Raw genomic sequence first — 23,786 nt, forward strand, 5'->3', positions numbered from 1 at the left:
CTGGATCTCTCCACTTGTCGTGCGGAGGTGATGGCCACAAGAAAAGCTGTCTTCCTCGATAGGATCTTCAGTGGTGCTGAGTGCAGGGGCTCAAATGGGGGACCCATGAGCTTGGTCAGCACCACGTTGAGCTCCTACGCCGGAGCCTTCACCAGTGGGAAAGAGCGGAACATTCCTTTCATGAACTCCTTTACCAGGCGGTGAGACCACAGCAACGACTGCCCCAGAGTTCTGGTGTAGCAGGAGATAGCTGCCAGGTGGATCTTGATGGAGGCATGTGCCAGCCCCGCCTTGGCTAGCGACAGCAAGTATGGCAGCACTTGAGGGGCCTGATCTTCTGTGCACGGAACCAGACAGAGAACCTCGTCCACTTATGTCCATAGCACTTCAGAGTCGAGGATGCCCTGGCCTTTGCAAGTACCTCCTTGCAGTCTGCAGGGACATTGTAGCCTCCGAACTCTAGTGCTGCAGGAGCCAGGCCTGCAGGTTCAGCGATCGCGGGTCGTGATGTAGGATGGCACCTCCTTCCCTGGCGAGAAGATCCGCGTCCGTCGGCAGTTTGACTGGGGGGACGCTGACAACAAGACCAGAAGGTCCAGGAACCATATCTGCCTCGGCGACACCGGTGCGATGAGGATCATCCTGCACCGGGACCGTCTGAGTTGATTGATGAGTCGCAGAAGCAACAGCAATGGTGGGAACGCATACAGGAACAGGCCGTACCAGGGGAAAGAGAATGCATCACCCATGCTCCCCGTCTGGGGAATCCTGCTGGCGAACCTGCAGCATTTGGTGTTCGCCGCCGTCGCAAACAGGTCGATCTGGGGACTGCCCCATCGTCAGAATAGGAGATCCAATTGGTCCTGCCGAAGCTCCCACTCGTGGCAAGAGCGCAACTCCCTGCTGAGTAAGTCGGCAACAGTGTTTTTCACTCCTGCCAGATGAAAACGTACCAGGAATATCCCCTGGGCGAAGGCCCAGTGCCGCACATCCTGCGCTTCCTTGGACAGGGCTGGGGATCTGGTGCCCCCCTACTTACGGATGTAGAACATTGTGGTGGTGTTGTCGGTGAAGATCCGTACCACCTTGCCCCTGAGGAATGAAAGGAAAGACCTGAGGGCCCAGAACACGGTCCGGAGCTCCAAGACATTGATGTGTAGGGACCTCTCCTCCGGGAGCCACAGCCCTCTTGCGTGGAGATCTCCGGTGTGCGCTCCCAATCCCTCCAGGGAGGCGTCTGTCGTCAACGTCTCCTGATGCGCTGGGATCTGGAAGTCCGTGCCCGCTGCGAGGTGCGCGCGGGTGCCCCACCACCGGATCGCCTGACGGAACGTCTCGTTGAGAGAGATCTTGTCTTCAAAGCTGCCCGCCGCTTGCATCCAATGGGCGTTGAGGAACTCCTGCAATGGCCGCATCCGCAACCTGCATAGACGCACGAGGAAGATGCACAATGACATCATGCCGAGCAGGGACTTGATGGACCTAACCCTGGCCACCTCCATGGTCAACAACCGTTGTACCTTCCCCAGGATGGCCTTCATCCTTTCCTCCGATGGTGAAGCCAACCGCGCCACTGTGTTGAGCCTGGCTCCCAGGAACAGGGCGTCTTGCGATGGTACCAAGTGGGATTTCGTGGAGTTGATCGAGAATCCCAGATCCGTGAGCAGTCGGACGGTAATCGACAGCGAGTTTCCTTGACTTTGCTCGGATGAGCCAATCGTCCAGGTAGGGGTATACGAGGATCCCCTGCAGGCGCAGCCGCGCCGCCACCAGTGCCAGGCACTTGAAGACCCTTGGCGCCGACTTCAACCCGAAGGGCAGGGCCTTGAACTGGTGGTGTTGCCCTTGGACCATGAATCGTAGGAACTTTCGATGTCCTTTGTGTATGGGGATGTGGAAGTAGGCATCCTCCAAGTCCAGGGACAACAGGAAGTCGCCCTCCTCCAGCTGTCACAGAACGTGCTGAAGGGTGACCATCCAGAACTTCTGGGATTGATGTATTGAGGCAGCGAAGGTCCAAGATGGGCCGCCAGCCTTCTTTCGGATGAGGATGTACCGCGAGTATACTCCGGAGCCCCAGAACCTCTTCGGGACGAGTTCTATCGCGCCCTTTTTTTAGCATTGCTCGTACCTCTAGAAGCAGCTGTGGCACGTGGTTTTCCTTCCTGCCCACGGGTGGTAGACAGGGACACTTTCTTTGGAATTCCAGAGTGTGACCGTGGGCCAGAGCATCCAGAACCCAACGGGTGGTGGAGATGGACTCCCAAACACTGACGAAATTCGCCAGCCGGCCTCCCACCGGGGTGCTCGGGTGGGGGCCCGACGTCACGGGCGGTTCAGTTTTGCTTCGCCTAGGCCTTGCCGCCTTGGTCTCCTTGGCGATGATGACGGTGTCCTCCGGCCTTGCTGCGGCCTCTGTAGGCTTCCTGCAATGAGGAGCGGGCCGTCTGGTGGTACGACGCAGAACCACCACTGAATCCTTTGGAGGCACCTCGAGACTTGCCTCCGGAGGTCCGAAAGGACAGCCGTCGTTGATGGAGAGAACCCGAGGCCCAGGCAGTCTCGGTGGCCGCCTTGATGGACCTGCAGTGACTCGTTCACTGCCTTGCCAAACAGGTTGTTCCCATTGAAGGGCATGTCCAGTACCATCGTCTGTACATCCTGACGAAAGCCGGTGGCCTTGAGCCAACCACACCAGCGAAGGCAAACGCTGTTGCCCATCTGGCGAAAGCCAGTGTTGGCGATGTCCGTGGCCACCGTGATGGCGTGGTCTGAAGTCACCTCGCCTTCCTGTAGGATTTCAAGGGCTTACGCACTCTTGTCGTCTGGCAGGAAATTCAGGAGGGGAGTGATCTTGAACCATAGCTCCCTGTTGTAGCATGCCACAATCACGAGGGCGTTGGCTGCTTTGATGGTCGTCGCTGCAGATGAGATGACTCGTCGTCCCATGGCGTCCAGCTTCCTCCCCTCGCCGTCCGGTGGGAAAGTGGAAGTTGATGCCGTCGCCCCTGCCGATTTCTTATTGGCCGTCGCGGAGACCACTGAATCAAGAGATGGCTGTCCTCTGAGGCACATAGGAGCAGAGTCTGGGACCCGGAACTTCTTCTCATACCGGTCCCTCTTCACAGGAGACTTGGACGGGTTCTTCAGCAGTGACAGTCCTTCGTCCCAGATGTCGTCCAGTAACGGGACTGAGAGGACGGTCTTCCTCTTGGCCTCCCGTCGTTGGTAGAGGAAACCCTCCTTCTTCTCTTGAGGGCAAAGCTGGAAAAGCTCTGATGCCCTGGCGATCATGGCGTGAAAGGAGTCAATTTTGTCAGGGGTGGGGCCCGGGCAGAGGGTGATGGGAGATCCGTCCCATCGTCACCACCGTCGTCATCTGTCCCCGCCGTCTCTGTTCCCGTCTCATCCCTCGGTGGAGGGGATGGAGGTGAAGGCTGGAAAGGGGGGAGGATGGATTCACCTCAGCTTGTTTGGTGGGCTTGTCCGCTGGGGGTAAGGGCAACCTTGTCCTTATCTTCGTAAACAGTGTCTGGATAGCCATCAAGATTGCTCCCGAGTTGTCATGTGGTATAGGCATCGGTTGCAACGGGAGCGAAGGCTGGGGTGCGGGGACATACGTTTCCTCCGCGGCCCGCTGCTCCTGGTCGCCCCCACCGTTGCTCTCTTTGTCCACCTCGTCGGGATCCCTCTCGTAGGACCTGACTTCCTCGAACTTCTTGTCCAGGATCTTTTGACGCCATCATCTTTGGAGGTGGTATCTGTGTCTGTTATGGCTACCATGCCCACCCCCTCTTTCTCGTCCCGGGGTTTCACGGGGGTCTTCTCAATAGGTTGAAAAGACGATTCACTCTGGGGTGGCAAAGAAACTCTAGGCCCGGAAGTCGTCTCCACTGGGGTAGCCTCCACAGGCTTCGCCAGGACCTCCACGACTCCTTCAATCGAGGCCTTTGCCGGGTGAGTCAGCGCTTTCACGACCTTGGGCGCGTCTGGGGCCTTCACCTTCAGGGGCGGGTTACCGCCTCACCCCTCCCCCCCCTTGGCTTTCTCCGTCAGGATCGACCGGGGCTTCTCCCGAAGCTTACCCGGGTTCTCCGACTTCCTTTTCCCCGAGCCAGAGCGTTGGCTCGTGGATGATGGCGTCGGTGACATTGCGCCCTGCCTGGCAGCCGAGGAGCCCGAACCAACGGACTCACAGTGCTTTACCTTTTGTTGGGCCCCTGTCACCAGAGCGCCCTCAAAAGGTCTTAGAAGACCGCTCGGGCTTCTTCTTCTCACCTGCTGCTGGGCTCTTCCCCTCCAGCCAGTTAGTGAGTCGAGTCTGACGGTCCTTCAATGTCCGGACGGACATGTTCTTACAGAATGCGCAGTTCTCTTCCACGTGCGACTTGTCGTCGTGAAGGCAGTAGATGCACCGGGAGTACTCATCCTCTTTTAAGACATTCTGTAATCCACATCCTGGGCAGATCCTAAACAGCTTGGATCCAACAGGCGTCAGGTCTCCTTTGTCCTGGGCCATGTCCACAAGGGGTAGGCCTCAAAGATCTTCTGGAATCCTCCAAGAAGAGAAACCCAATGGAAATTCACCCTTGAGGGGCGTAGAAAAATTCCAAAACGAGTAGCCGTTTATCGGAAGAAGAATCGGTGGAGCTTGAGGCTCGAATTGACCGAAAAATAAGAGTAAACTCTTAGGAAAAAAGCAAAACGCAGTAAAAGCTCGAGAGCTATAGCACGAGGACTCCCAACACTTGAACGTGCGGTAAAAATCTGAAGATGGCTGCCAGAGGAGGGGCTTAGGTAAAGGCCAGTCATTGGCTGGGGGCAGTATGATCCAGAGACCAGTGATTGGTTATTAGTAGAAAGACAGTTCAGAAAAGAAACTGATTTTTTCTTTACCGAGGATTCCCAGCCTGACAACAGGGAATATTCATGAGCATGTGAATCCATGCCAGATCCCATGCAGGAGAACTTGTCTTTTCTCAGAAGAAGTTTTTGATGATGTTGGATTGGACTGTAGATTGTAGTACTGAAGGTTGTTGATACAATGATTCATGTTTTGGAAGATCACTCTGCTCTTGCGGGATAGGTCCATGATGGTTGTTATGTAGTATGCTTTGGCTGTGATGATTGGTGTATTGTATGCTAAATGGAGGCTTCTTGTTGATGGGATTTTCTCCAGGTTTCTCGCCTGTGGATGGCACACTTGCTATTGAGTTGTTCCTGTATGTAACAGTGTCAAGGCTTTGTCTGTTGAGTCATATATTCAATGGTGTATGTTTGTTGGTCTCAGGGTGTGCTTTACTGCACCAAGCAGAGCATTGAGGTTCTGTGAGGGGTCAGAAATGGAAAGGTGATGTGGTTTCCATTTAGTGCCTCTTTGGGGATCAGTCTCTTGGTTGGCCGTGGTAAGCAAGATGTCTGGTAGAAAAGGATGGTCGTAGATGTGTCGTCTGTCCAGTACAAATATGTGAGGGGACAGGGCAGACATTTGATGGCTGGATAGAAGGAAAATACAAGATCAAGTGTGTTGCCCTTGTTGCGGGGTGGTTCTGTCACAAGTTGCTTGATGACCGTTGTGTTCAAGTGTCACTCTAGGTTTCTTGTTAGAGTGGCTTCAGGGTAAGTATACGTCTCATTTTTTTTTTTGTGTGTTGATAAATGCTTCTGTTTTTAGTTGTGTGATTTCATTCAGAAAGTACTTGTTGGTTTTGCGTGGCCAGCGGATCTGGGGGAATGTCGCTGTCTGAGCATGGCTCAGCAGAAAGTGCCACTTGACTTCCATTGATCTGGGTGTGGTCCTCAAGGGTGCATGCCCATGAGGTCTTATGGTTGATTGTGATCCCCCTTCGCATCTTCTGTTTGCAGTTGTTGTGTTTGATGCTGTAGCCTGTGGGGATGATTGCATCCATTGTGTGTGGCGGTGAGGGGGCGACTCAGATCTCTGTGATGAAGAGTGTGTCTAGCTTGTGATGATGGTGTTGGCAAGGTCTGCTGCATGTCATACTGTAGAAAGAGCACTGATGAGCATGATGTTGTGTGCATGTTTCAGAGGTGGCTTGAATGGTGATGGGGATAAGGTTATGTGGTTTGAAAGAGTGTGGGAGCAGGGTGCAGAGTGGGAGTCTACGGCTGGGGGTTGGGAAGAGGCGAGTGTGCTGTGATGCACAAGCTGCAGGGCCTGCTTGGGTTGTGTTGCTCAAGGGGTCTGCACTTTCCAGGTTCTAAAAGTACTAAAAAGTAATTTCCCTCCTCTCCATCCAGGGCAGACACAATGAATGGTAAAAGATTAGCAGTGATTCACAGGGGGTGGGCATAGATCATGTGACACTGATTCACTTGACCCACCTGACCATCTTAAGGAAATGCAACATGTCATCAACACAGAAAAGCAAAAGGCGTAATATCTGGTCTATGGCTCAGTAGCACAAGGATATATTTGCCAGCATGAGGGAGTGAAGCATTTCTTGGATGCTAAAAGTACTGCACAAGGATTGTTGATCAGTGAAGATGTGCAAAATATTAGCACTTATGGAACCATGACATCAATCAGCAATTGTACTGTGGATTGTGACCATTCTCTTGTGCGTAAGTACGAATCAACAACAGTTAAATTGAGATGCTTTGCTCCAGCAGAGATTCTGCGAACCAACAGTGAAAATGCCCACTAGGATCAATCAACGTTCCTGGGCATTTTAGGAATAAAGGTTTTGGCATGTTTCTCTTTCCCCTTCTTCTGTGAGACTATTCAGACAGAAGCATGTGAATGTAATGTATGGCACATAGTTGAAAGAGAATATTACAGATATAAGAAAACTAAAAAAAGACTGCTTGTTTTGATAACAATTAAAAGCGAATGGAGTTGTATGCAAAATAACCACGCTTAGCCTATCAATCGACCTATTATAAGGGCAAATCTGATTGGTGAAGACAAGCATGTTTCAGTAAAATGTTTGGTTTAGAAACGATACAAAAAATATTGATACAAATATTAAAATCCTTTGTATGTCAAAAACATTTTTAAGTCTGTAGTAGTGTGGGTTCAATTGAACAAAGACTGTCATATGATTGTGTATTCCAACCCATATGTTATACCCAGGTTCCTCTGGTCTATTTGGGATTGTGACATTGTGTTTAGAGAGGCAAAGGGGCTCAAATTAAATTTTCAACTATTCACAGGAGGGAATACAGTGGTCTGTGCGTTTGCTGTGAAATGGGTCTCACAAGCAACTCTGCTTGTACATGGAGTTGAGCCCAAGCTACCAATGGAACAGTTGCTCTCGAAAGGGAGACGATTTCAGGTGTTTTTGGTGAGAACGGCACTAATATCTCACAGCTTAAAAAAAAAAACAGACCCAGCTGCAAAATATGTATCTGGGCCCTAAAGGCAAGGTTCTCTGGTGCTTTCACCTTGCAAGGTTCCCAAAGTACCGGTCTATGGCGTTAACTTTTAAGGGTGGGGGTGGGAAGGGTGGTTCTGTGATTGTATAGTGAGGTCCTCTTTATCCGGGGCGCTGCAGGTGCCACATCTCCACACACACATTTATAATAGGTGAAAATCAAATGGTATCCAAGGGACACCTCCAAACACCCACAAAACTGCAACAGAATTAGAGAACTCTTGGTAAGAAATGTAGCTATTGTAATATGTAGACAGCAGGGGTGAAAAGGATGGCTGACGTCAAAGCAGGAGACATAGTACCTGTGTGTAACAGATACAAATGTAATAAACCTGCGACGTAAATGCCCTCCAAGCCAAAGCATAGAGGAAAAACTAGTACACGTCCCATGGGATGTATAGAAGTCAAATCCGTAATGCTGAGGGCAAGGAAGCATGCTCAGACCACACATTGATCAAAATAAACAAGTTATCACACATTCTTGGGGAAAGTGTCTGTGCATGTGTACCATACAACAGAGCTCATAGTGCATGTAAACCTTTGAATCAACAGCCTTCTGAACAGATTCAGCACTCAACTACTGTGAACAATGGGTGTTTCAAAGTTGAAAATATGAATGCTAGGATGTAGTAGCAAATGAAATAAAGAGAGTGCCTTGAAATGCATTGCACCATGAAAACAAATACAGATGAAACTGAAAGAAACTGCACTGAAAAAATACACGTTAAATCAGGAGTTTGGTAAGAGCACCATAAAACTGAATGTAGTCTACATTAAAAAGTAAATCTCATCTGAGCACTTTGTGATCTTTTCACCTTAATGGGAGAGGGAAATGATACATTGAAATATCACATAAAATTGTACATGAGCCATATAGTCTGTAGGTATGTTTTGATGTCAACAGTCCATGTACAAGTCTGAAGAAATATACAAACATTTTGTAATCTTCTCCTTCTGTCCTGCCATTCTATCCCATGTTATGATGTTCTTGCTAAGTGTAGCCTGGGCTTCACAATCCATATGGCCTTTTGTGGGTGATGGACCTGCTGTCATGAGAGTGTGCACAATTATTCTGCATCCCTGTGGCAATGTAACGCAGGACGATTCAAGTCAGGCTACCACAATGCAAGAACAATATTGAACATGTAGGTCAGAAGATGGAGGGCAAGGCGTGAAGAATATGTCTTCTTGATCTACGAGGGTAGAGGGTCATCATCTCCTTTACTACATTTGCATTTGCAACATAGCACAAATGGGGTGGCAAGTAAAAGGAAAGGTGATGCAACTAAAAGTAGTAGGCCAAATCCAGCAAAGATTCCCACAACCTAAAATGAAATAAAATAAAGCATACTTGTTAATTACAGTATCTGCTACAGAAACAAAGCCCATGAAGTACAGTTTGTTTATACATTTCCAGAACAAAACAAAATACCTAGATGTCATCAACAAGAAGGTAAACATACTTTTAATGGACCACAGACAAATGTGTTCAAATGGAGGTAATCACAATGAATCCATTACAGACTCCATGCCTTACAGACTACCAAGCATTATGTCATTCTGGTATGACTCGCCGTAAGACATGCATTACTTACCGTAATATCATTTCTGATGATTGTATCTGCTTAGATTCACATGCTGTGCATATGGTCCGACATCCAGTGGTAACCGCAGAGTATTGCATCTTGTCTTTCGGGGACCGAAAGGGGACGTCGGCATAGGCGTGTCTGTAACACTATCCCTATCGTGACGTGTGTACTACCCAAAATCCCTCACGCGCCGAAGTCCCTCCAATTTTCTGCCATGAGGGAGCCATTGGCTATAGTGAGTGAGTACATGAAGAGATAAAGTAGTAAGACATCTATGTTCCTTCCCCCCCGAGCGGGGAGGTAGGGAGGGTGCATGTGAATCTAAGCAGATACAATCATCAGAAATGCAACCCCGTAAGTAATGCATGTCTTCTGATGCTTGTTAATCTGCTTAGAATCACATTCTGTGCATAGACTAGCGAGCAGTACCCGGAGTTGGAGGTGGGTTGTGAGAAGGGGCAGTAGAGAAAAGATGTCTTAGTACTGCTTGTCCCACCTGAGAATACGACCTAGAATGAGTGTCTAGGCAATAGTGTTTTGTAAAGGTGTGTACAGAACTCCAGGTTGCCGCTTTGCAAATGGACTCAAGAGGAACATTTGCAATGAATGCTATGGATGCCCCAGTGCCTCGAGTAGAGTGTGCTCTAGGCTTGAAGGGCAGTTCTCTCTTAGCAAGAGTGTAACAGTGTGATGCATTTGACAATCCACCTTGAGATAGCTGATTTAGAGACAGGCTCCCCTTCTCTACCAGCTGCCACTGAAACGAAGAATTGTTTAGTCTTCCTTAGTGGTTTAGTTCTTCCCAGGTAAACCATGACTTCCCTGCGCACATCTAGTGTGTGAAGGCTTCTTTCGGCCACGTTAGTAGGGTTCTGGAAGAAAGTGGGTAGTTCGATTGATTGGTTCACATGGAACTTCGAGATGAATTTGGGGCGCAAACCTCGGGTGTGAGCACAGAACTACCTTATCTTCGTGGACTGTAACAAAGGGGTCTAGAACAGAGAGCGCCTGTAGTTCGCTAACCCTTCTGATAGAAGTGATAGCCACTAAGAAGGCTGTCTTATAAGTCAGGTCTTTCAGACTTGCATTATGCATAGGCTCAAAGGGAGCTCCCATGAGCCTGGTCAAAACCACATTCAGATCCCATCCAGGGGCTGGGTGAGAAATGGGAGGATAAATCCTCTTAACCCCTTCCATAAAGGCTTTAATCACCGGTATTTTCCACCACAACACCCTTTGTTGTGACGTAGTGTAGGCTGACAGAGCAGCCAGATGAACCTTTAGGGAATTGAAGATTAACCCAGTGTCCAACAGGTGGGTTAGATACAGCACGATGTGTGAGGGTGAGCAATTGATGGGATGGACACCCTTGGAATTGCACCAGATGACAAAACGTTTCCATTTGCTGGCATAGCAATAACGTGCATTAGGTATTCTCGCTTCCCAGAGTATGTCCATGCACCTTTGAGGGAGCTGTAGGTGTCCAAACTCGATGACCTCAGGAGCCAAGCTGCTAAATTCAGAGTTTGTGGGCATGGGTGTAGGGTCTCCCCCCTGTCCTGAGACAATATGTTGTACGGGCAGAGTAGCTTGACTGGCAGGGAGAGGGACATTTCCATGAGGTGAGCGAACCAGGGTTGGCAGGCCCACATGGGGGCCACCAGTATCATGGTAACTGGTTCCCTGGTGCATCTTGTGCACTATCTTGTTGAGAAGGGGAGTCAGGGGGGGAAAAGCATAGACAAATCTCCCCGACCAGCTTATCCAGAGACCGTTCCCCTTGGATCGGTTCTGGGGGTACCTGGATGCGTAGTCTTGGCATTGGGCGTTCTCCTGAGTAGCGAACAGGTCGATCTCTGGGAACCCCCATTCTGCGCAGACGTTGGACACAATGTCTTCATGCAGTCGCCATTCATATACTTCAGGTAGAGGGAAATCTCTGCTGAGTACGTCTGCTAGAAGATTGAGGTGCCCTGGAACATGTTGGGACAACAGAAACATCCTGTGATTGAGAGCCCATATCCAAATGTTCTGGGGCAGCTTGGATAGCCCTGGAGAGTGAGTGCCCCCCTGTTTGTTCAGGTAATACATAGCTGTAGTGCTGTCCGTCAGAATCAGCACTTTCTTCCCTTGCAGTTGCACCTGAAAGGCTTTCAAAGCATTGAACACTGCTAACAGCTCCAGTAAGTTTATATGACTGGACGCTACGTGAGGAGACCAAACTCTGTGCTGTGTGTTTAAGCAGATGAGCTCCCCACACTGTGAGAGATGCGTCTGTTGTGAGAGTGGCTTCTACTGCAGTGGAGGTGAAGGTCTTCGCCTTCAAGAGGTTTTCTCTTGACCACCACTGCAGAGAGAGAACGAGGGCTGGCGAGACAACTACCAGATCTTCCCATTGTCCGCTGGCCTGACACCACTGGCTGTTGCCACTCTTGCATGGGACGCATGCGCAGCCGTGCGTGGGGAACCAAGTATATGCATGACGCCATCATTCCTAGCAAGCGCATTGCTTTGCGTACCGTGACCTCCCGACAGGCTACATATTGAGGGATCTGTGAAAGCATGTTCTGAACCCTCTCGCTGGAGGGGAAGACGAGACTGTCTTCCGTCCGAATTAGAGCTCCCAGAAATTGTTTTACTTGGCTGGGGACTAAACTGGATTTCTTTTTGTTGATTGAGAAACCCAGGCTGAAGAGGAGATCTACTGTTTGTTGGGTGTTTGAAAAAAAAGCGTCGAACGAGTCCCCCGTGATGAGCCAGTCGTCGAGGTAAGGGTAAACTGGGACTGATAGTCTGCGCAGGTGTGCTGCTGCCACTGCCAAGACTTTGGTAAACACCCTTGGCGCCGAGGCGATGCCGAAGTTGAGTACCTTGAATTGGTAATGTTTGTCCTGGATCATGAACCTCAGATATTTTCTGTGCGCTGGCAACATTGAAATATGAAAGTATGCATCTTTCATGTCCAATGTTGCCATGAAGTCCCCGTTTCAGCAATGGTATCACCTCCTGCAGTGTTACCATGCAAAACTTCAGGGGTTTTATAAACTTTATCGCTGGGCGCAGGTCTAGAACAAGGCGCATGGTGAGATCCTTTTTGGGTACAAGGAAGTACACTGAATAAATATCCTTGTTTACCTGAAGAATAGGGACGGCTTCTATGGCGTCCTTTCCCAGCAGTGCTTCCACCTCTTGGATCAGGATTTCCAGATGGTCCGGTGAAAGGCGTTGCGAGCGCGGCGGTCTGAACTGTGGAGGTCAGGCGAATTCCACGCAGTAACCATGGGCGACCATCTTTAAGACCCACTGATCGGAAGTTATCCCCTCCCATGCCCTGAGGTAAGATGTTAATCGCCCACCGACTGGGGTGACATGGGAGGGGACCTGGACTTGGTGGTCATTTCTGACCAGAGGTCGTGGCTCCTCTGGGATTGGGGCCTCTGCCTCTACCTTTGCTGCGTTTCTGATCCCTTGAGGGGTAGTAAGTGGGGCTTCCAGATGTTTGATTTGTGTTGAAGTTACCCGTGCCATAGTTGTTTTGACCAGCACGGGCTTGCCCTCGAAAGGACCGCTGAGAGTTATTACCCCTCTGGGAGGAGGGTTTCTGTGTAATTTGATGCAGACACGTTATAGTCTCATGCTCCTTCTTGGCTGTCTCCAACGCCTCACCCACTGCTTTCCCGAAGATGTTAGTCTCCTCAATGGGTTTATTAATGAGGGAGGCCTGAGTTTCAGGTCTAAATCCTGATGTACGCAGCCAATCGTGTCTTTTCAGTAGAGTCCCTTGAGCCAGAGACCTGCCTGTAGTTTCTGCAGTGTCCAGGGTGTTTTTCACCACATTCTGGTTAACCAGTCTTCCCTTCGTTACAATGGCGAGAAGTTTCGATTTGGCGGGTTCGGGAACCTCTTGGAGGCCTTCCTGGAGCAAATTCCATTGGGCATCAGCATAGCTTGCTAATAGAGTAGTATTATTAGCAACCCATATGGTGTATGCAGCTGCTGACATGACACATTTGCCCAGGGTATACAGCCGCTTAAAATCCTTGTCCGGTGGCGATTCTCCCGTGGCAAGGGGTACCCCTGTCCTCTTTCGAGTGGTAGTCACTACCACTGAATCTGGGATGGCGTGCCCTTTGATGTATAGAGGGTCGAAAGGAGAAGGTCGAAATAATGTTTTGACTTTTGGGTTCACTACCCGTGTTTGAGCAGGTGACACCAATGAGGGAGCTACCCGTCTCTTAACAGAGTTAAGGAGGGGGATGGATTGACCAGCCGGAGGTGTTTCTTTAATGATATCCTCCACAAAATCCTGCTCAGGTACCGCCTCTTGAGTGGCAATTTTGAAGTATTCAGCTGCTCTTTTCAACAATGAGTTGAATGCCATTTGGTCAGCTACAGGAGAGGCCTGGCGAGCCAAGGTGGACGGAGGAGAGTCTAGGCACAAAACATCAGTGTCCTGATCTTGCTTACCAAGCGGTAACATTCAGAAATTGCCAGGATAATCCATCGAGACAAAGTCGGCTCAGTAACAGCTTGTCCCAAACGCCTTCCAGCGTAACCTGTGGGATGTTTTTACCCATGCATCCGAGCCCTACCTCAAAAACTGTACAGTACTGACATTAAAAACATCATGATGGCCAGAGCTTCCCAGAAAATGCACAGGGAAATGCATGAAGAATAGGCTGCCACTCATTTTTGCCGATGTTATGGGCACAGAAGGGCACTGCCTAAAACCACCATTGGACTACCCACACAGTAGTCTGAAACCATTGGGAATGGCAATGCTGATTGCCAAAAGCAACCTAGAATTGTGGGGAATTCATTTCTTAAATCCCAAAAATGGGTGCAGTACCAGTACTCACCACTATCAGAAAGCCGGCGTTTTAAAACCACCAGATTTTTTTTTGTTTTGTTTAAAACTGAATAAATGAACCCAAACCATGCCAAAGAAAGACTTACTGAGAGGTGGATCCAATGTAAAGTTATATTCTGAAGTGACTTGAATGTTCATAACAAGACTGGCTGAGCTCTGCAGGTCTGCAGCAGCCTAACTGAAACTGGATTTAAAACTACCAAAAATCGAAAATGTTTAAAAGAAATGAGTGACCTACTTTGAGTGTCACATAGGTTGCAATTGTTTAAATGTCATAGTTTAAATTTAGAATCAGCATCCTAGCTGCATATGTAAAAAAGTGTCTTGACTTAAACTGGGGAACAAAGGTGACATTTTATCTGAAACCTGGTTTAAGGAACTGAATTCTGCCCACCAGCTACCCCCGACAGGAGATGAGACTTGCACAACAGCTGTGTTCCCAGGCCTAGCTGCCCTTTTGCTGCTCCCACCAAAAGGGATATGACACTTCCCTGATTGAATTACCTGGGCTCTGCAGGAAATTGAACAAAGCCCTGTCCTGACTTCGGCAAAGGTTTTATTACGGGGGCCGTAAAAAGTGGCTTCCTCCTGAAGGAAAGGGGAGGAGCACTGCCTGTGAGAGCAAGCTGGCTTGGCAGAACTGGAAAAACCAGAAATTCAACCTTGTGCTGGGGGGAAACCACACCCCTTTGGGGCCAGAACGAAACTCTAAAAAGATGGATCATTCATAGAGCGGACTTGTGAAAATTATTTAAATGATACCATAATTCTTGTGATTTTTCTGCCCACATTTTAAGAGGTTTTTAGAACCGGTGGCATGATCTGGGGGCAAGCTAGCAGTTAAGAGGGTATTACTTAAAATGTATGCATGCTAAAAATCTGACACTTCATCAAGTAATGTCCATACTCCTTGCGCACGTGTGTGTAAATTTGGGGTAATGTCCGATTATGCGAAACCAGTTAAAAAGTGCAAATGTCGCCATTTCTGAATGCAAGCTCCCAGGAAGAGCAGATTTGGACAGGGTATACCTCCTGTAATGCATGATGGGTGCATGTAATTTTAAACAAATGTGTACCTGTGCAAATATGTTTTTTGAGCAAATATAGATTGTGTGTAAAGTTGACAGGGGTGGGTTCTCTGTATCATAAACATACCTCATCATGATGACACTTCATTTCATTCCCCCAATCAAGGGGAAGAGGATGAAGTGGCCAATGATAAGTGGAGAGGGGTAGAGCCTAGTGATGCTGCACACACACCCATTTTCAAAACACATAAAAGCAGACAGTCAGGACAGATAGGGACCTTCAAATCCATTTGCTGCGGGACGCTCTGCCGGGAAAATCCATACTTTACCTCCATCAATCTCTAGAGAAAGCTGTGCAGAAAGATCCAGACTTCAAATCTATCAATCTCCAGAATCCAGAGAGGCTAGACCAGCAGAGCAGAGCTGACCCAGACCACTGTTAGCAGAACCAGGGAGCTGACCCAGATCACTGTGAAGTGCAGAGACCAGACCAGAGTCCAGTCTAAAACCTGACCAGATCCGTGGCGAAGCCCATTTACTCAAAAAATATATTGTGAGTACCTAGCAGAACTGTGTAGAAACAATCTCCTAGTTAAAATAATATAATTCAATCTATTTTAATCTAAGTAGAACTGCCTCCTAACTGTCACCTGTCATTTTCTAGTTGCTAGCTGTCACTTGTCTTTTTGAACTTTAAAATTTCAAATCTGAAAAACGACCTTTACCATATCGCTCATATCTCCGTGACCGTTTGTCCTTGCAGTAACTTTCATCTGGAAGCTGAGATCCTATGCTGTCCTAGGACCCCAAAACGATAGTGCTAGTCCTTGTAGTTCCTCTGTAATCGCGAAAAACGCACGCGCGAATTTTACCGCGATTTGAACATTCCTCCATGTGTGAAACCAGCAGCTTCTTGCTAGAACTGTTAGAAAGTCGTTTGCAACCTGCCAATCATTCCTAGAATCATTGCTAGAGTGAGCCTGGACTAATATTAACTTGACACCACTCACCCTGAACCTCTAGAGGGAATTAAAAGCATTTTAGCATATTTTTCACTTCATTGCCAGCACATGTAAAAGCATTTTGGGCCTGTGTTTAAAACTCCGATCTGTAATCTAAGCTTGCTGGGGTGAACTGAATTACATTTGATTGCATTTCTGAGAACTGTGTGCTTTCCTTCCATTTCCTTGCATTGCATAAAGGGGGGAGGGGATTGCCAGAGAAAAGTGATTACATTGTTTTGTTGAAATCATATTGAGTATTTTCTGTATTGCATTTTCATTCAACATTACATCCATCTGAACTTATATAAAGCATTCTCTACCACCTTCTTCTTCTGTTCCTATTCACAAGTGTGCTAGTGCCAGATTCTCCGTTGTTAATCTTTATCATATCAGATTAAGTGTGATATCTAATTATTAATTATTATAAAGTGTGATATATATCTATATTGTTTAAATTATCAAATAAACCTTTAAACTTGCAAAACAGAACTCCTTCTTGGCTCAGTGGGGTCAGGGGGATTCCAAGAGAGGGGTGTTATATAGGGGTAGTCATCCAGAACGCATGAACTGGACATAAAGATATATCAATAAGGGTTTCCATTCAGTATCCCAGACTAGGCATTGACTTAGCTGTAGTGTTGAATTGAATCCTCTTACAAACCAATAAAGAGTTGATCGTCCACTCTGTCCCGGGACATGCGTGAAATATAAAAGCTTATAGCTCTCCTAGGATCCAGCCTATATAGCCTCTCCCCTTCCTTACCAGGATGCGGAGGAGGATAAAATGCCGGAAAAATAACCTTCTGGCTTAACTGAAATTTCCAACACCACCTTCGGAAGAAAGGAAGGACGAACTCCAAGGACAACCCTGTCCTTGTGAAACACAGTGAAGGGTGGCTTAACTGAAAGTGCCTGTAAGTCACTCACTCTGCGAGCGGAAGTGACTGCAACTAAAAATACGGTTTTAAGAGTTAACAGTCTCAAAGGGCAGGAATGCAAAGGCTAAAACGGAGCACCCATTAGAAACTTGAGAACAAGGTTCATATCCCAACTGGGCACCTGGAAAGGAGACAGAGGGAACACTTTTGTGAGCCCTTTTAGAAACTGAGAAATTAAAGGAATTGTAAAATAAGAACACTCTTCAGATGAGCGCTTAAATATGGACAGCGCCGTCAGGTAACCTTTAACGGTACCCACTTGCAGGCCCTTGTGGGCCAAATAAAGCAAAAAAGACAGAACCACAGGAATGTCACATGAAAAAGGATCCACATCCTTAACCCTGCACCAGTCGCAGAACTTTGTCCAACGGCAACGGTACAGGGACTTTGTTGCCGGCCATCTGGCCGAAAGCAACACCTCCATCACGTCTTCAGGGAGGTCCCAATCCTGATACCTCAACCTTTCAGAAGCCAAGCGTGAAGGTTGAGGGATCTGACCTCTGGATGGAGAACCTGTCCCCCCTCCCGTGAGAGCAGATCGTCTCGGTAGGGAAGACGACGTGGAGGGCAGATGGACAAGTCGTGAAGGTCCGGGTACCACGTCCTCCTGGCCCATGCCGGAGCAATGAGGATCATCTGGGAATCGAACCTCCGTAACCTCCGCAGTACTTGCAGAATGATGGGGACAGGAGGAAACGCGTACAGCAGTGGGAATGACCACTCCACCACAAATGCGTCTCCTAAGGCTCCTCTTGGAGGAATTCCCCTGAGCAGAACCTTTCGCACTTCCGGTTGACACTGGAGGCGAGAGATCCACTTGAGGGGTCCCCCAAAGGCTGGAGATCTCCAGGAGAATCTCCTGAGCCAACTCAAACTTGTGAGAGATCGCACTCTGCCTGCTCAGAGCGTCCGCCATCTCGTTTTCTTCTCCGGCCAGATGAACAGCCGAGACCGAAATTTCCTGCTGGATTGCCCAGAACCAGAGCTGCATCGCCTCCCTGCACAGAGGAAGTGACCCTGCCCCCCCCACCCTTTTTGTTGAGGTAGTGCATGGCCACTGTGTTGTCCGTCAGAATCAGGACATTCTTTCCTCGCACAGTCGGCAGAAAAGCCTTCAGGGCAAGCCCGACAACCCTCAGCTCCAACAGATTGATATGGAGTCTGGATTCCGACGGAGACCAACGACCGCTGACTGTCAACTCATTGGCATGAGCTCCCCATCCCGTGAGGGATGCGTCCTCCACGATCGTCACCTCTGGCCAGGGTAGCCAAAATGGAGCCCCCTTCATCAGATTGTCTTCGACGGCCCACCACAGAAGGTCCTGGACGACCGAGGGCGGCGCCTGAACGGGGTCCGACATCCTGCCGGAGGACTGAGACCACTGGAGCTTGAGTGCCCATTGCAAAGATCTCATCCGCAACTTGGCCTCTGGCACCAGAAGAATGCAGGATGCCATGAGGCCGAGCAATCTCAAGAACTCGAACGCAGGGAGACTCTGGGCAAACCATCTGCTGAATGTGATGAGCCCTCACCTGGGGAGGAAAACACTGCCCCAGGGACGTGTCGAGCACTGCTCCGATGTACTGGAGCCTCTGAGTTGGCGTCAAGTGGGACTTCTTTCCGTTGAGGGAGAAGCCCAGCTTGTGGAGGGAGTGGCAGGTGACGGACAGATGATCCAGGACTTGCTCGGGAGAGCACGCCCTGATCAACCAATCGTCCAGGTAGGGGTAGACGTGAATCCCCCCTTTCCTGAGATGCGCTGCCACCTTGGGGCGAAGGTCAATCCGAATGGCAGGACCCGAAAGTGAAAGTGCGAGTCGCCAACCGCGAACCTCAGGTACTTCTTGTGCTTTGGATGGATCGGCACATGAAAATAAGCGTCCTTGAGGTCAAGAGTCACCAACCAGTCCTGAAGTTGAAGGACCTGGAGGACTTGAGAAAGAGTAACCATTTTGAACTTGTCCTTCCTGAGGAGTTTGTTCAAACCGTGCAAGTCCATGATGGGTCTCAATCCCCCGTCTTTCTTTGAAATAAAAAAAAAGGGGAATACCATCCCTTGTTCCTCTCCGCTACAGGCACCAGTTCTATGGCGCCTTTCTCCAGCAGGGAGTGAATTTCCTGCCCAAGGTGCGGATCCGGACTCTTCAAAGAGAGGTTCCCTGGTGGATTGTCGTGAGGCCTCTGCCGGAAAGGAAGACAGTAGCCGTGGGCTATGATCTCCAGAACCCACACATCTGAAGTAATGGCACGCCATTCGACAAGATGCTGCGCCAGCCTTCCCCCAACCGGCGAACCATGGGACATGGCTTCATGACTGAGCTGAAGCTGCTGCAGCGTTGCCTGAGGGCAAATAGGCAACAGCCCAAGCGGCCTTGGCACCTCGAGTACCTTGTTTTTCACCTCTGGCACTCCTACAGTGGCCCCTTTGACTAGCAGCCCCTTTCGCTTTACTAAAGGATGAGTAATAACGAAAGGAACCTCCCCTCCATTGCTGTCCCCTAGGACGAAAAGGCAGAGGTTGGAGTACTGCAGCGCCCAACGACTTCGCTGCAGCTTTTGAGGACTGCAACCTCTCAAGGCTCTCGTCAGCCTTGCTGCCAAAAAGATGGACACCATCAAAGGGCATGTTGAGGAGCCGGGCTTGCACATCAGGAGCAAACCCCGACTTCCGCAACCACGCAAACCTGTGTATTACGGTGCTCGCCGCCATGGACCGGCTGACGCAATCTGCCATGTCCAAACCCGACTGAATGGCCTCACACATGGCATCCTTGCCATCCTGGACCATAGCAAGAAAACCATCCCGTTCATCCCCTGTGGGAATATCTACAGCCGCTATGGAAACACAGTTCGACAGAGTGTGCGTGTAACATGACAAGGCACATAGGGAGTAGGCCGCCTGAAGAGCCATACCCACTGAAGAAAACACTTTCTTCGCCCAACCATCAAACCGCTTGTCGTCCCCATCAGGAGGGATGGTAGGATACGACGCCTGCTTTGCTGGGGCCGTAGCCGCCTGCACCACCAAACTCTCCGGAGTGGGGTGCTTGGTCAAGTAGCAGGGGTCGCAACTGGCTGGGCGGTTTTTCGCGGCAAAGACTTGCCCACTGCCGGGAGACTCTCCGGAGCAGTCCAAGCCGCCGCCGCCACCCTCCACTGTAGAGCCATATGGAACGGCATTACCGGGTCAGTGGTGGACCTTGGTCGAAGATATCCGTAAGGTCATCTGGAAGAAAATCCCCTGGGGGAGCAGACCACCCCAAGTACTCGGTGACCCTTGACATAAGGCGCCGGTACGAGGAGTCGGCATGGGTGCCAGGCTCAGGCCTACAAAACTCCACATCCGGAGAAGTGTCCAGACCACTGGCGTCGTGCAGTGACTTACAATTACAATTGTGGCTGGATATACACCTAGAATCCCTGACATGGGTATAATGCTTCACAAACTCTCACTCCCGGCTGGAAGTTTTCAAGGTCGGGAAGAAAAAAAATGGCAACACTATATACAGCACCAGCGAGTTCCCTACAGATCCCACAAACAATTTGAATTGAATACCTGGTTCAGTTGCAACAGTAACCAAGAACGTGGTACCATTGTTAACGCCAGATAACCCCTTTGCCCTAGAGGCAGAGATTACATTTTGTACAGACTCTCTAAGTTGGGGAGGTTTTTCACCAGTATTGTCCGGCTAGGACTTTGAGGAAAATAAATAGGGTTGCCCGATTCGGAACTAGACCACACAGCCTTTCATAAAATGTATAAACAGAGGAAATGATCAAGAACAATGTTGTGCAGAACAGAACAGGACTGAAACACCCTGGCAAACGAATAGAGCACCAAATACTCCAACTTACAATTGCAATAACTGTTACATTTATTAAATTCAATTTTGTTAAACTAACTTCACATTTTTGATACACCATATAAAAATATAATTGATCTGTAAAAACAATCACAATATGTTGGGTCAATACATCCATGCATACCAATTATTCATACACATTCATTTAGATTCGTACTAGATCTTTACACGCCCCTATTAATGTGAGTTTTCACAAGAAATGAGAAATAATACATTGGTTTCTATGTCACTAATTTACTAGGATGTGTCAGTCCTGTTCTGCACAACATTGGTCTTCATCATTTCCACTGTTTATAAACGGCTAAGACTTTGGGCGCCGTAAAAGCTTTTATGGCCGCCAAGTCCTACTGGGTTAATGGGGTAGTGGATTTCTAGAACCCCATGACTGGCCTGTGCTGTAGAACTGTGATGATCCCCTTCCATATGATGGAGATCGAGGTGAGATGGCCAGGGGCTCTTCACAATAAACCGGTGTTAAGGCACCCAATTGAACCCGGCATCCTAAGGCATCACCTTGTGTAAAGAATGGAGGGGAGTTATCTGTACTCCTGCACACTACATGGCAGAGTAAAAGCGCAGAGCACCCCAGCCAAGATTCTCTATAGGGTAGCAATGGACGAGCAATCAAGGCTTAAGCTCTCAGAAGGTGATGCAGGCTGGTTCTTAAGTACAGTGTAGTCCCCAAGCGCCCACAAAGGAATGTCCATAAACTATGCTAGTGATAACACAGTTCTTTATATGAATAAGGCTTTGATTATGTACACATAGAATAACACACTTTGTGCTCAGGCAATTCTAAAATTATAAATATATACAGTCTCTATGTGGTACGACAATCACTTCTTAGATGCCATTACAATGCATCAACTGTAGACAGTTCCAAATGGCATACAAATCAATTAATAAAGTGGACCAACAATAGACTTGAGGAGGAAAACAAGCTGGTTAACAAATGGCAGAATACGTTGTCCCGTTTACCTAGACACAGTTCTGTGCGAGGATCCCCCAACCTGGGCAACCTGTAAATAAAGTATATTGAACATGCCCAGTCCATATATCGTTTATCAGAGCTTTATTCCCTCTAAAAAATGTCTACTACCCCAATATACCTGGTTTAGCAGAGTTTGACATTGGGGCGTCTGCTGATCCTTCTTGAGTGACTCCGTTTAAGGCAGGAGCCACGGATCGTCGAGATCCCTCGAAGAAAAAGTGAACAAAGTCCTCGAGGCAGCAGCTTTGGTCCTGGCGGTGCTCATAGACTATCGGCCGTCAACATCCTGCGAAGATGAGGCATGCAATGCATCTCGACAATGGTAGTTAGCTGCCACAAAGAGTCAATGAAGAACTTTGGCCCAGCAAGGGCGTCGGGTCATCAGAGTTTTTGTGGTGGGAAACCAAATGGTGGATTCTCCTCGGTTCGTAAGCAATCTTAACTTTCTCTGGCGGGACAAAGTGGTTGACGGTGATGAGCAAAGAGTCCTTGATTCAAAGTGTTCTTAGGCAATGGAGCGTTGCGGCTACGGTCGTCGGCGGCGCAGCATCAAGCGGTCCCCGCTTCTGGCCAACACTGCTTCGACGGTCTTCCAGCGGTTACGTCAGTCCTCCGAACCCTGGTCGATGACGGTGGATGGAATGTCCAGCGGTTCTCTTCAATGTCCTCGGCAGTTCCCGTCTCCAGTCGTAAGCCTTTCAAGAACTTCCACGGAGCGTTGGTGAAGGTTAGCTGGTGCACGATAGTCCCTCCTAGCTCGGGAAGAGGTCTCCTAGCCAGGTGCTCTCTTGGATCAGTTCCTTGAAGACACAGCAGCTTTCAGATTGCGTAGAAGGTAAAAGCAGTCAACCTTCTTCTTCCGGCTCCGCTTCGAGAATAAGCATCAAGTTTCGACTTCAGCTTCTGAACAATTCCAGTGAGTGAGAGGTCACAGATATACTGTTCTGTCTCTCATTCACACAATCATTCATCAGGGCATTCAGCAGGCAGCCCATCAGTCTCACAGTGCATTCAGGCCATTCTTCTCCACCCAGACACCCGCAACACAGAATGTGGATTGGGACAAGCACCCAGCCATTCAGCCCTCCACACTGCATTCATACCAGTTTTGGGCAGGGCTGTCTCATTCATTGTGTCACACACTAGAAACCAGACACCCATAACATGAAATGTAGATTGGTCGCACACTCCATTCACCCAGGTCCCCCCCGCAGGACGTACCCACAACAAACAGTCATTGGGAAGGCTCCAGCCAGTCTGGCCTGGACTTCCCCACACACTAGAAACCAGACACCCATAACATGAAATGTAGATTGGTCACACACTCCATTCACCCAGGTCCCCCCCGCAGGGCGTACCCACAACAAACAGTCATTGGGAAGGCTCCAGCCAGTCTGGCCTGGACTTCCCCCACAATACCATATATGGAACTTCCACCCAACAGCCAGTCGGGGGAAGGGACAGAGTCAGGGCTTTCCCGGAATTTGGGAAAACAAAGTAACAGGCAATATAAAGCAAGAGGCCCAAGGGGCCATCTTGTCTCCTATCAGGAATCAACTGATTCCAATGGCAGGGCCTTGGTATCACAAAATGGAGGATACTCAGAGCACCTGGCAAATTCTGCATTAAGCTGCCACCAGCCCATACCCTGCTCTGTGGGCCCCACACAGGTGCCCAAAAACATACACTATGGGTACAGGGTTGGACCCCCACCCATGGGTGCCATAAGGGTATCCCAAGCGTCTGTTCACCAAACCAAAAAGAGGAAGAGCTGCACTGCCAGGTGTCCCACATGGACTTCTGTGCGGAAAATAACACAGAACACACATGATAAAAGGACTACAGGACAAGGACAGGGAGGCCCTGTCCCTCCAATGCATTCCCAGCATCACACCTTGCTAGTCCACAGAACCAGGCTGGGGACTTCATTACACCCTCGATAAGCATGTATACAATAAGGATTTGAGATGACCGAAAGAGTGTGCCTGCATCCCACACCACAAGGTGGGTAAACCAGAATAATGTTTTTTTTTATTGTTGCCTGGTGTGAACTTTCCAAAACAGCAGTTCTTTGTTGCACATTTCTGACAAATGACGACATCACA

General features: G+C 49.0%; 1 protein-coding gene across 3 annotated transcripts in view; it reads right to left on the bottom strand.

Moving 5' to 3' along the window:
- Positions 1–4,900: 4,900 nt before the first annotated feature.
- Positions 4,901–23,786, bottom strand: part of RNF144A (ring finger protein 144A) — a 670,385-nt gene continuing 651,499 nt past the window's right edge. For all 3 annotated transcript variants that reach the window (XM_069606020.1, XM_069606018.1, XM_069606019.1), the window contains one exon: positions 4,901–8,722. In XM_069606020.1, coding sequence (XP_069462121.1) covers positions 8,591–8,722 — 132 coding nt within the window. In that variant the 3' untranslated portion in view covers positions 4,901–8,590. The remainder of the gene's footprint in view (positions 8,723–23,786) is intronic.

The sequence above is a fragment of the Ambystoma mexicanum genome, chromosome 4p (assembly GCF_040938575.1).
Source record: "Ambystoma mexicanum isolate Mex_15411 chromosome 4p, UKY_AmexF1_1, whole genome shotgun sequence".
NCBI classification, from domain to species: Eukaryota; Metazoa; Chordata; class Amphibia; order Caudata; family Ambystomatidae; genus Ambystoma; species Ambystoma mexicanum.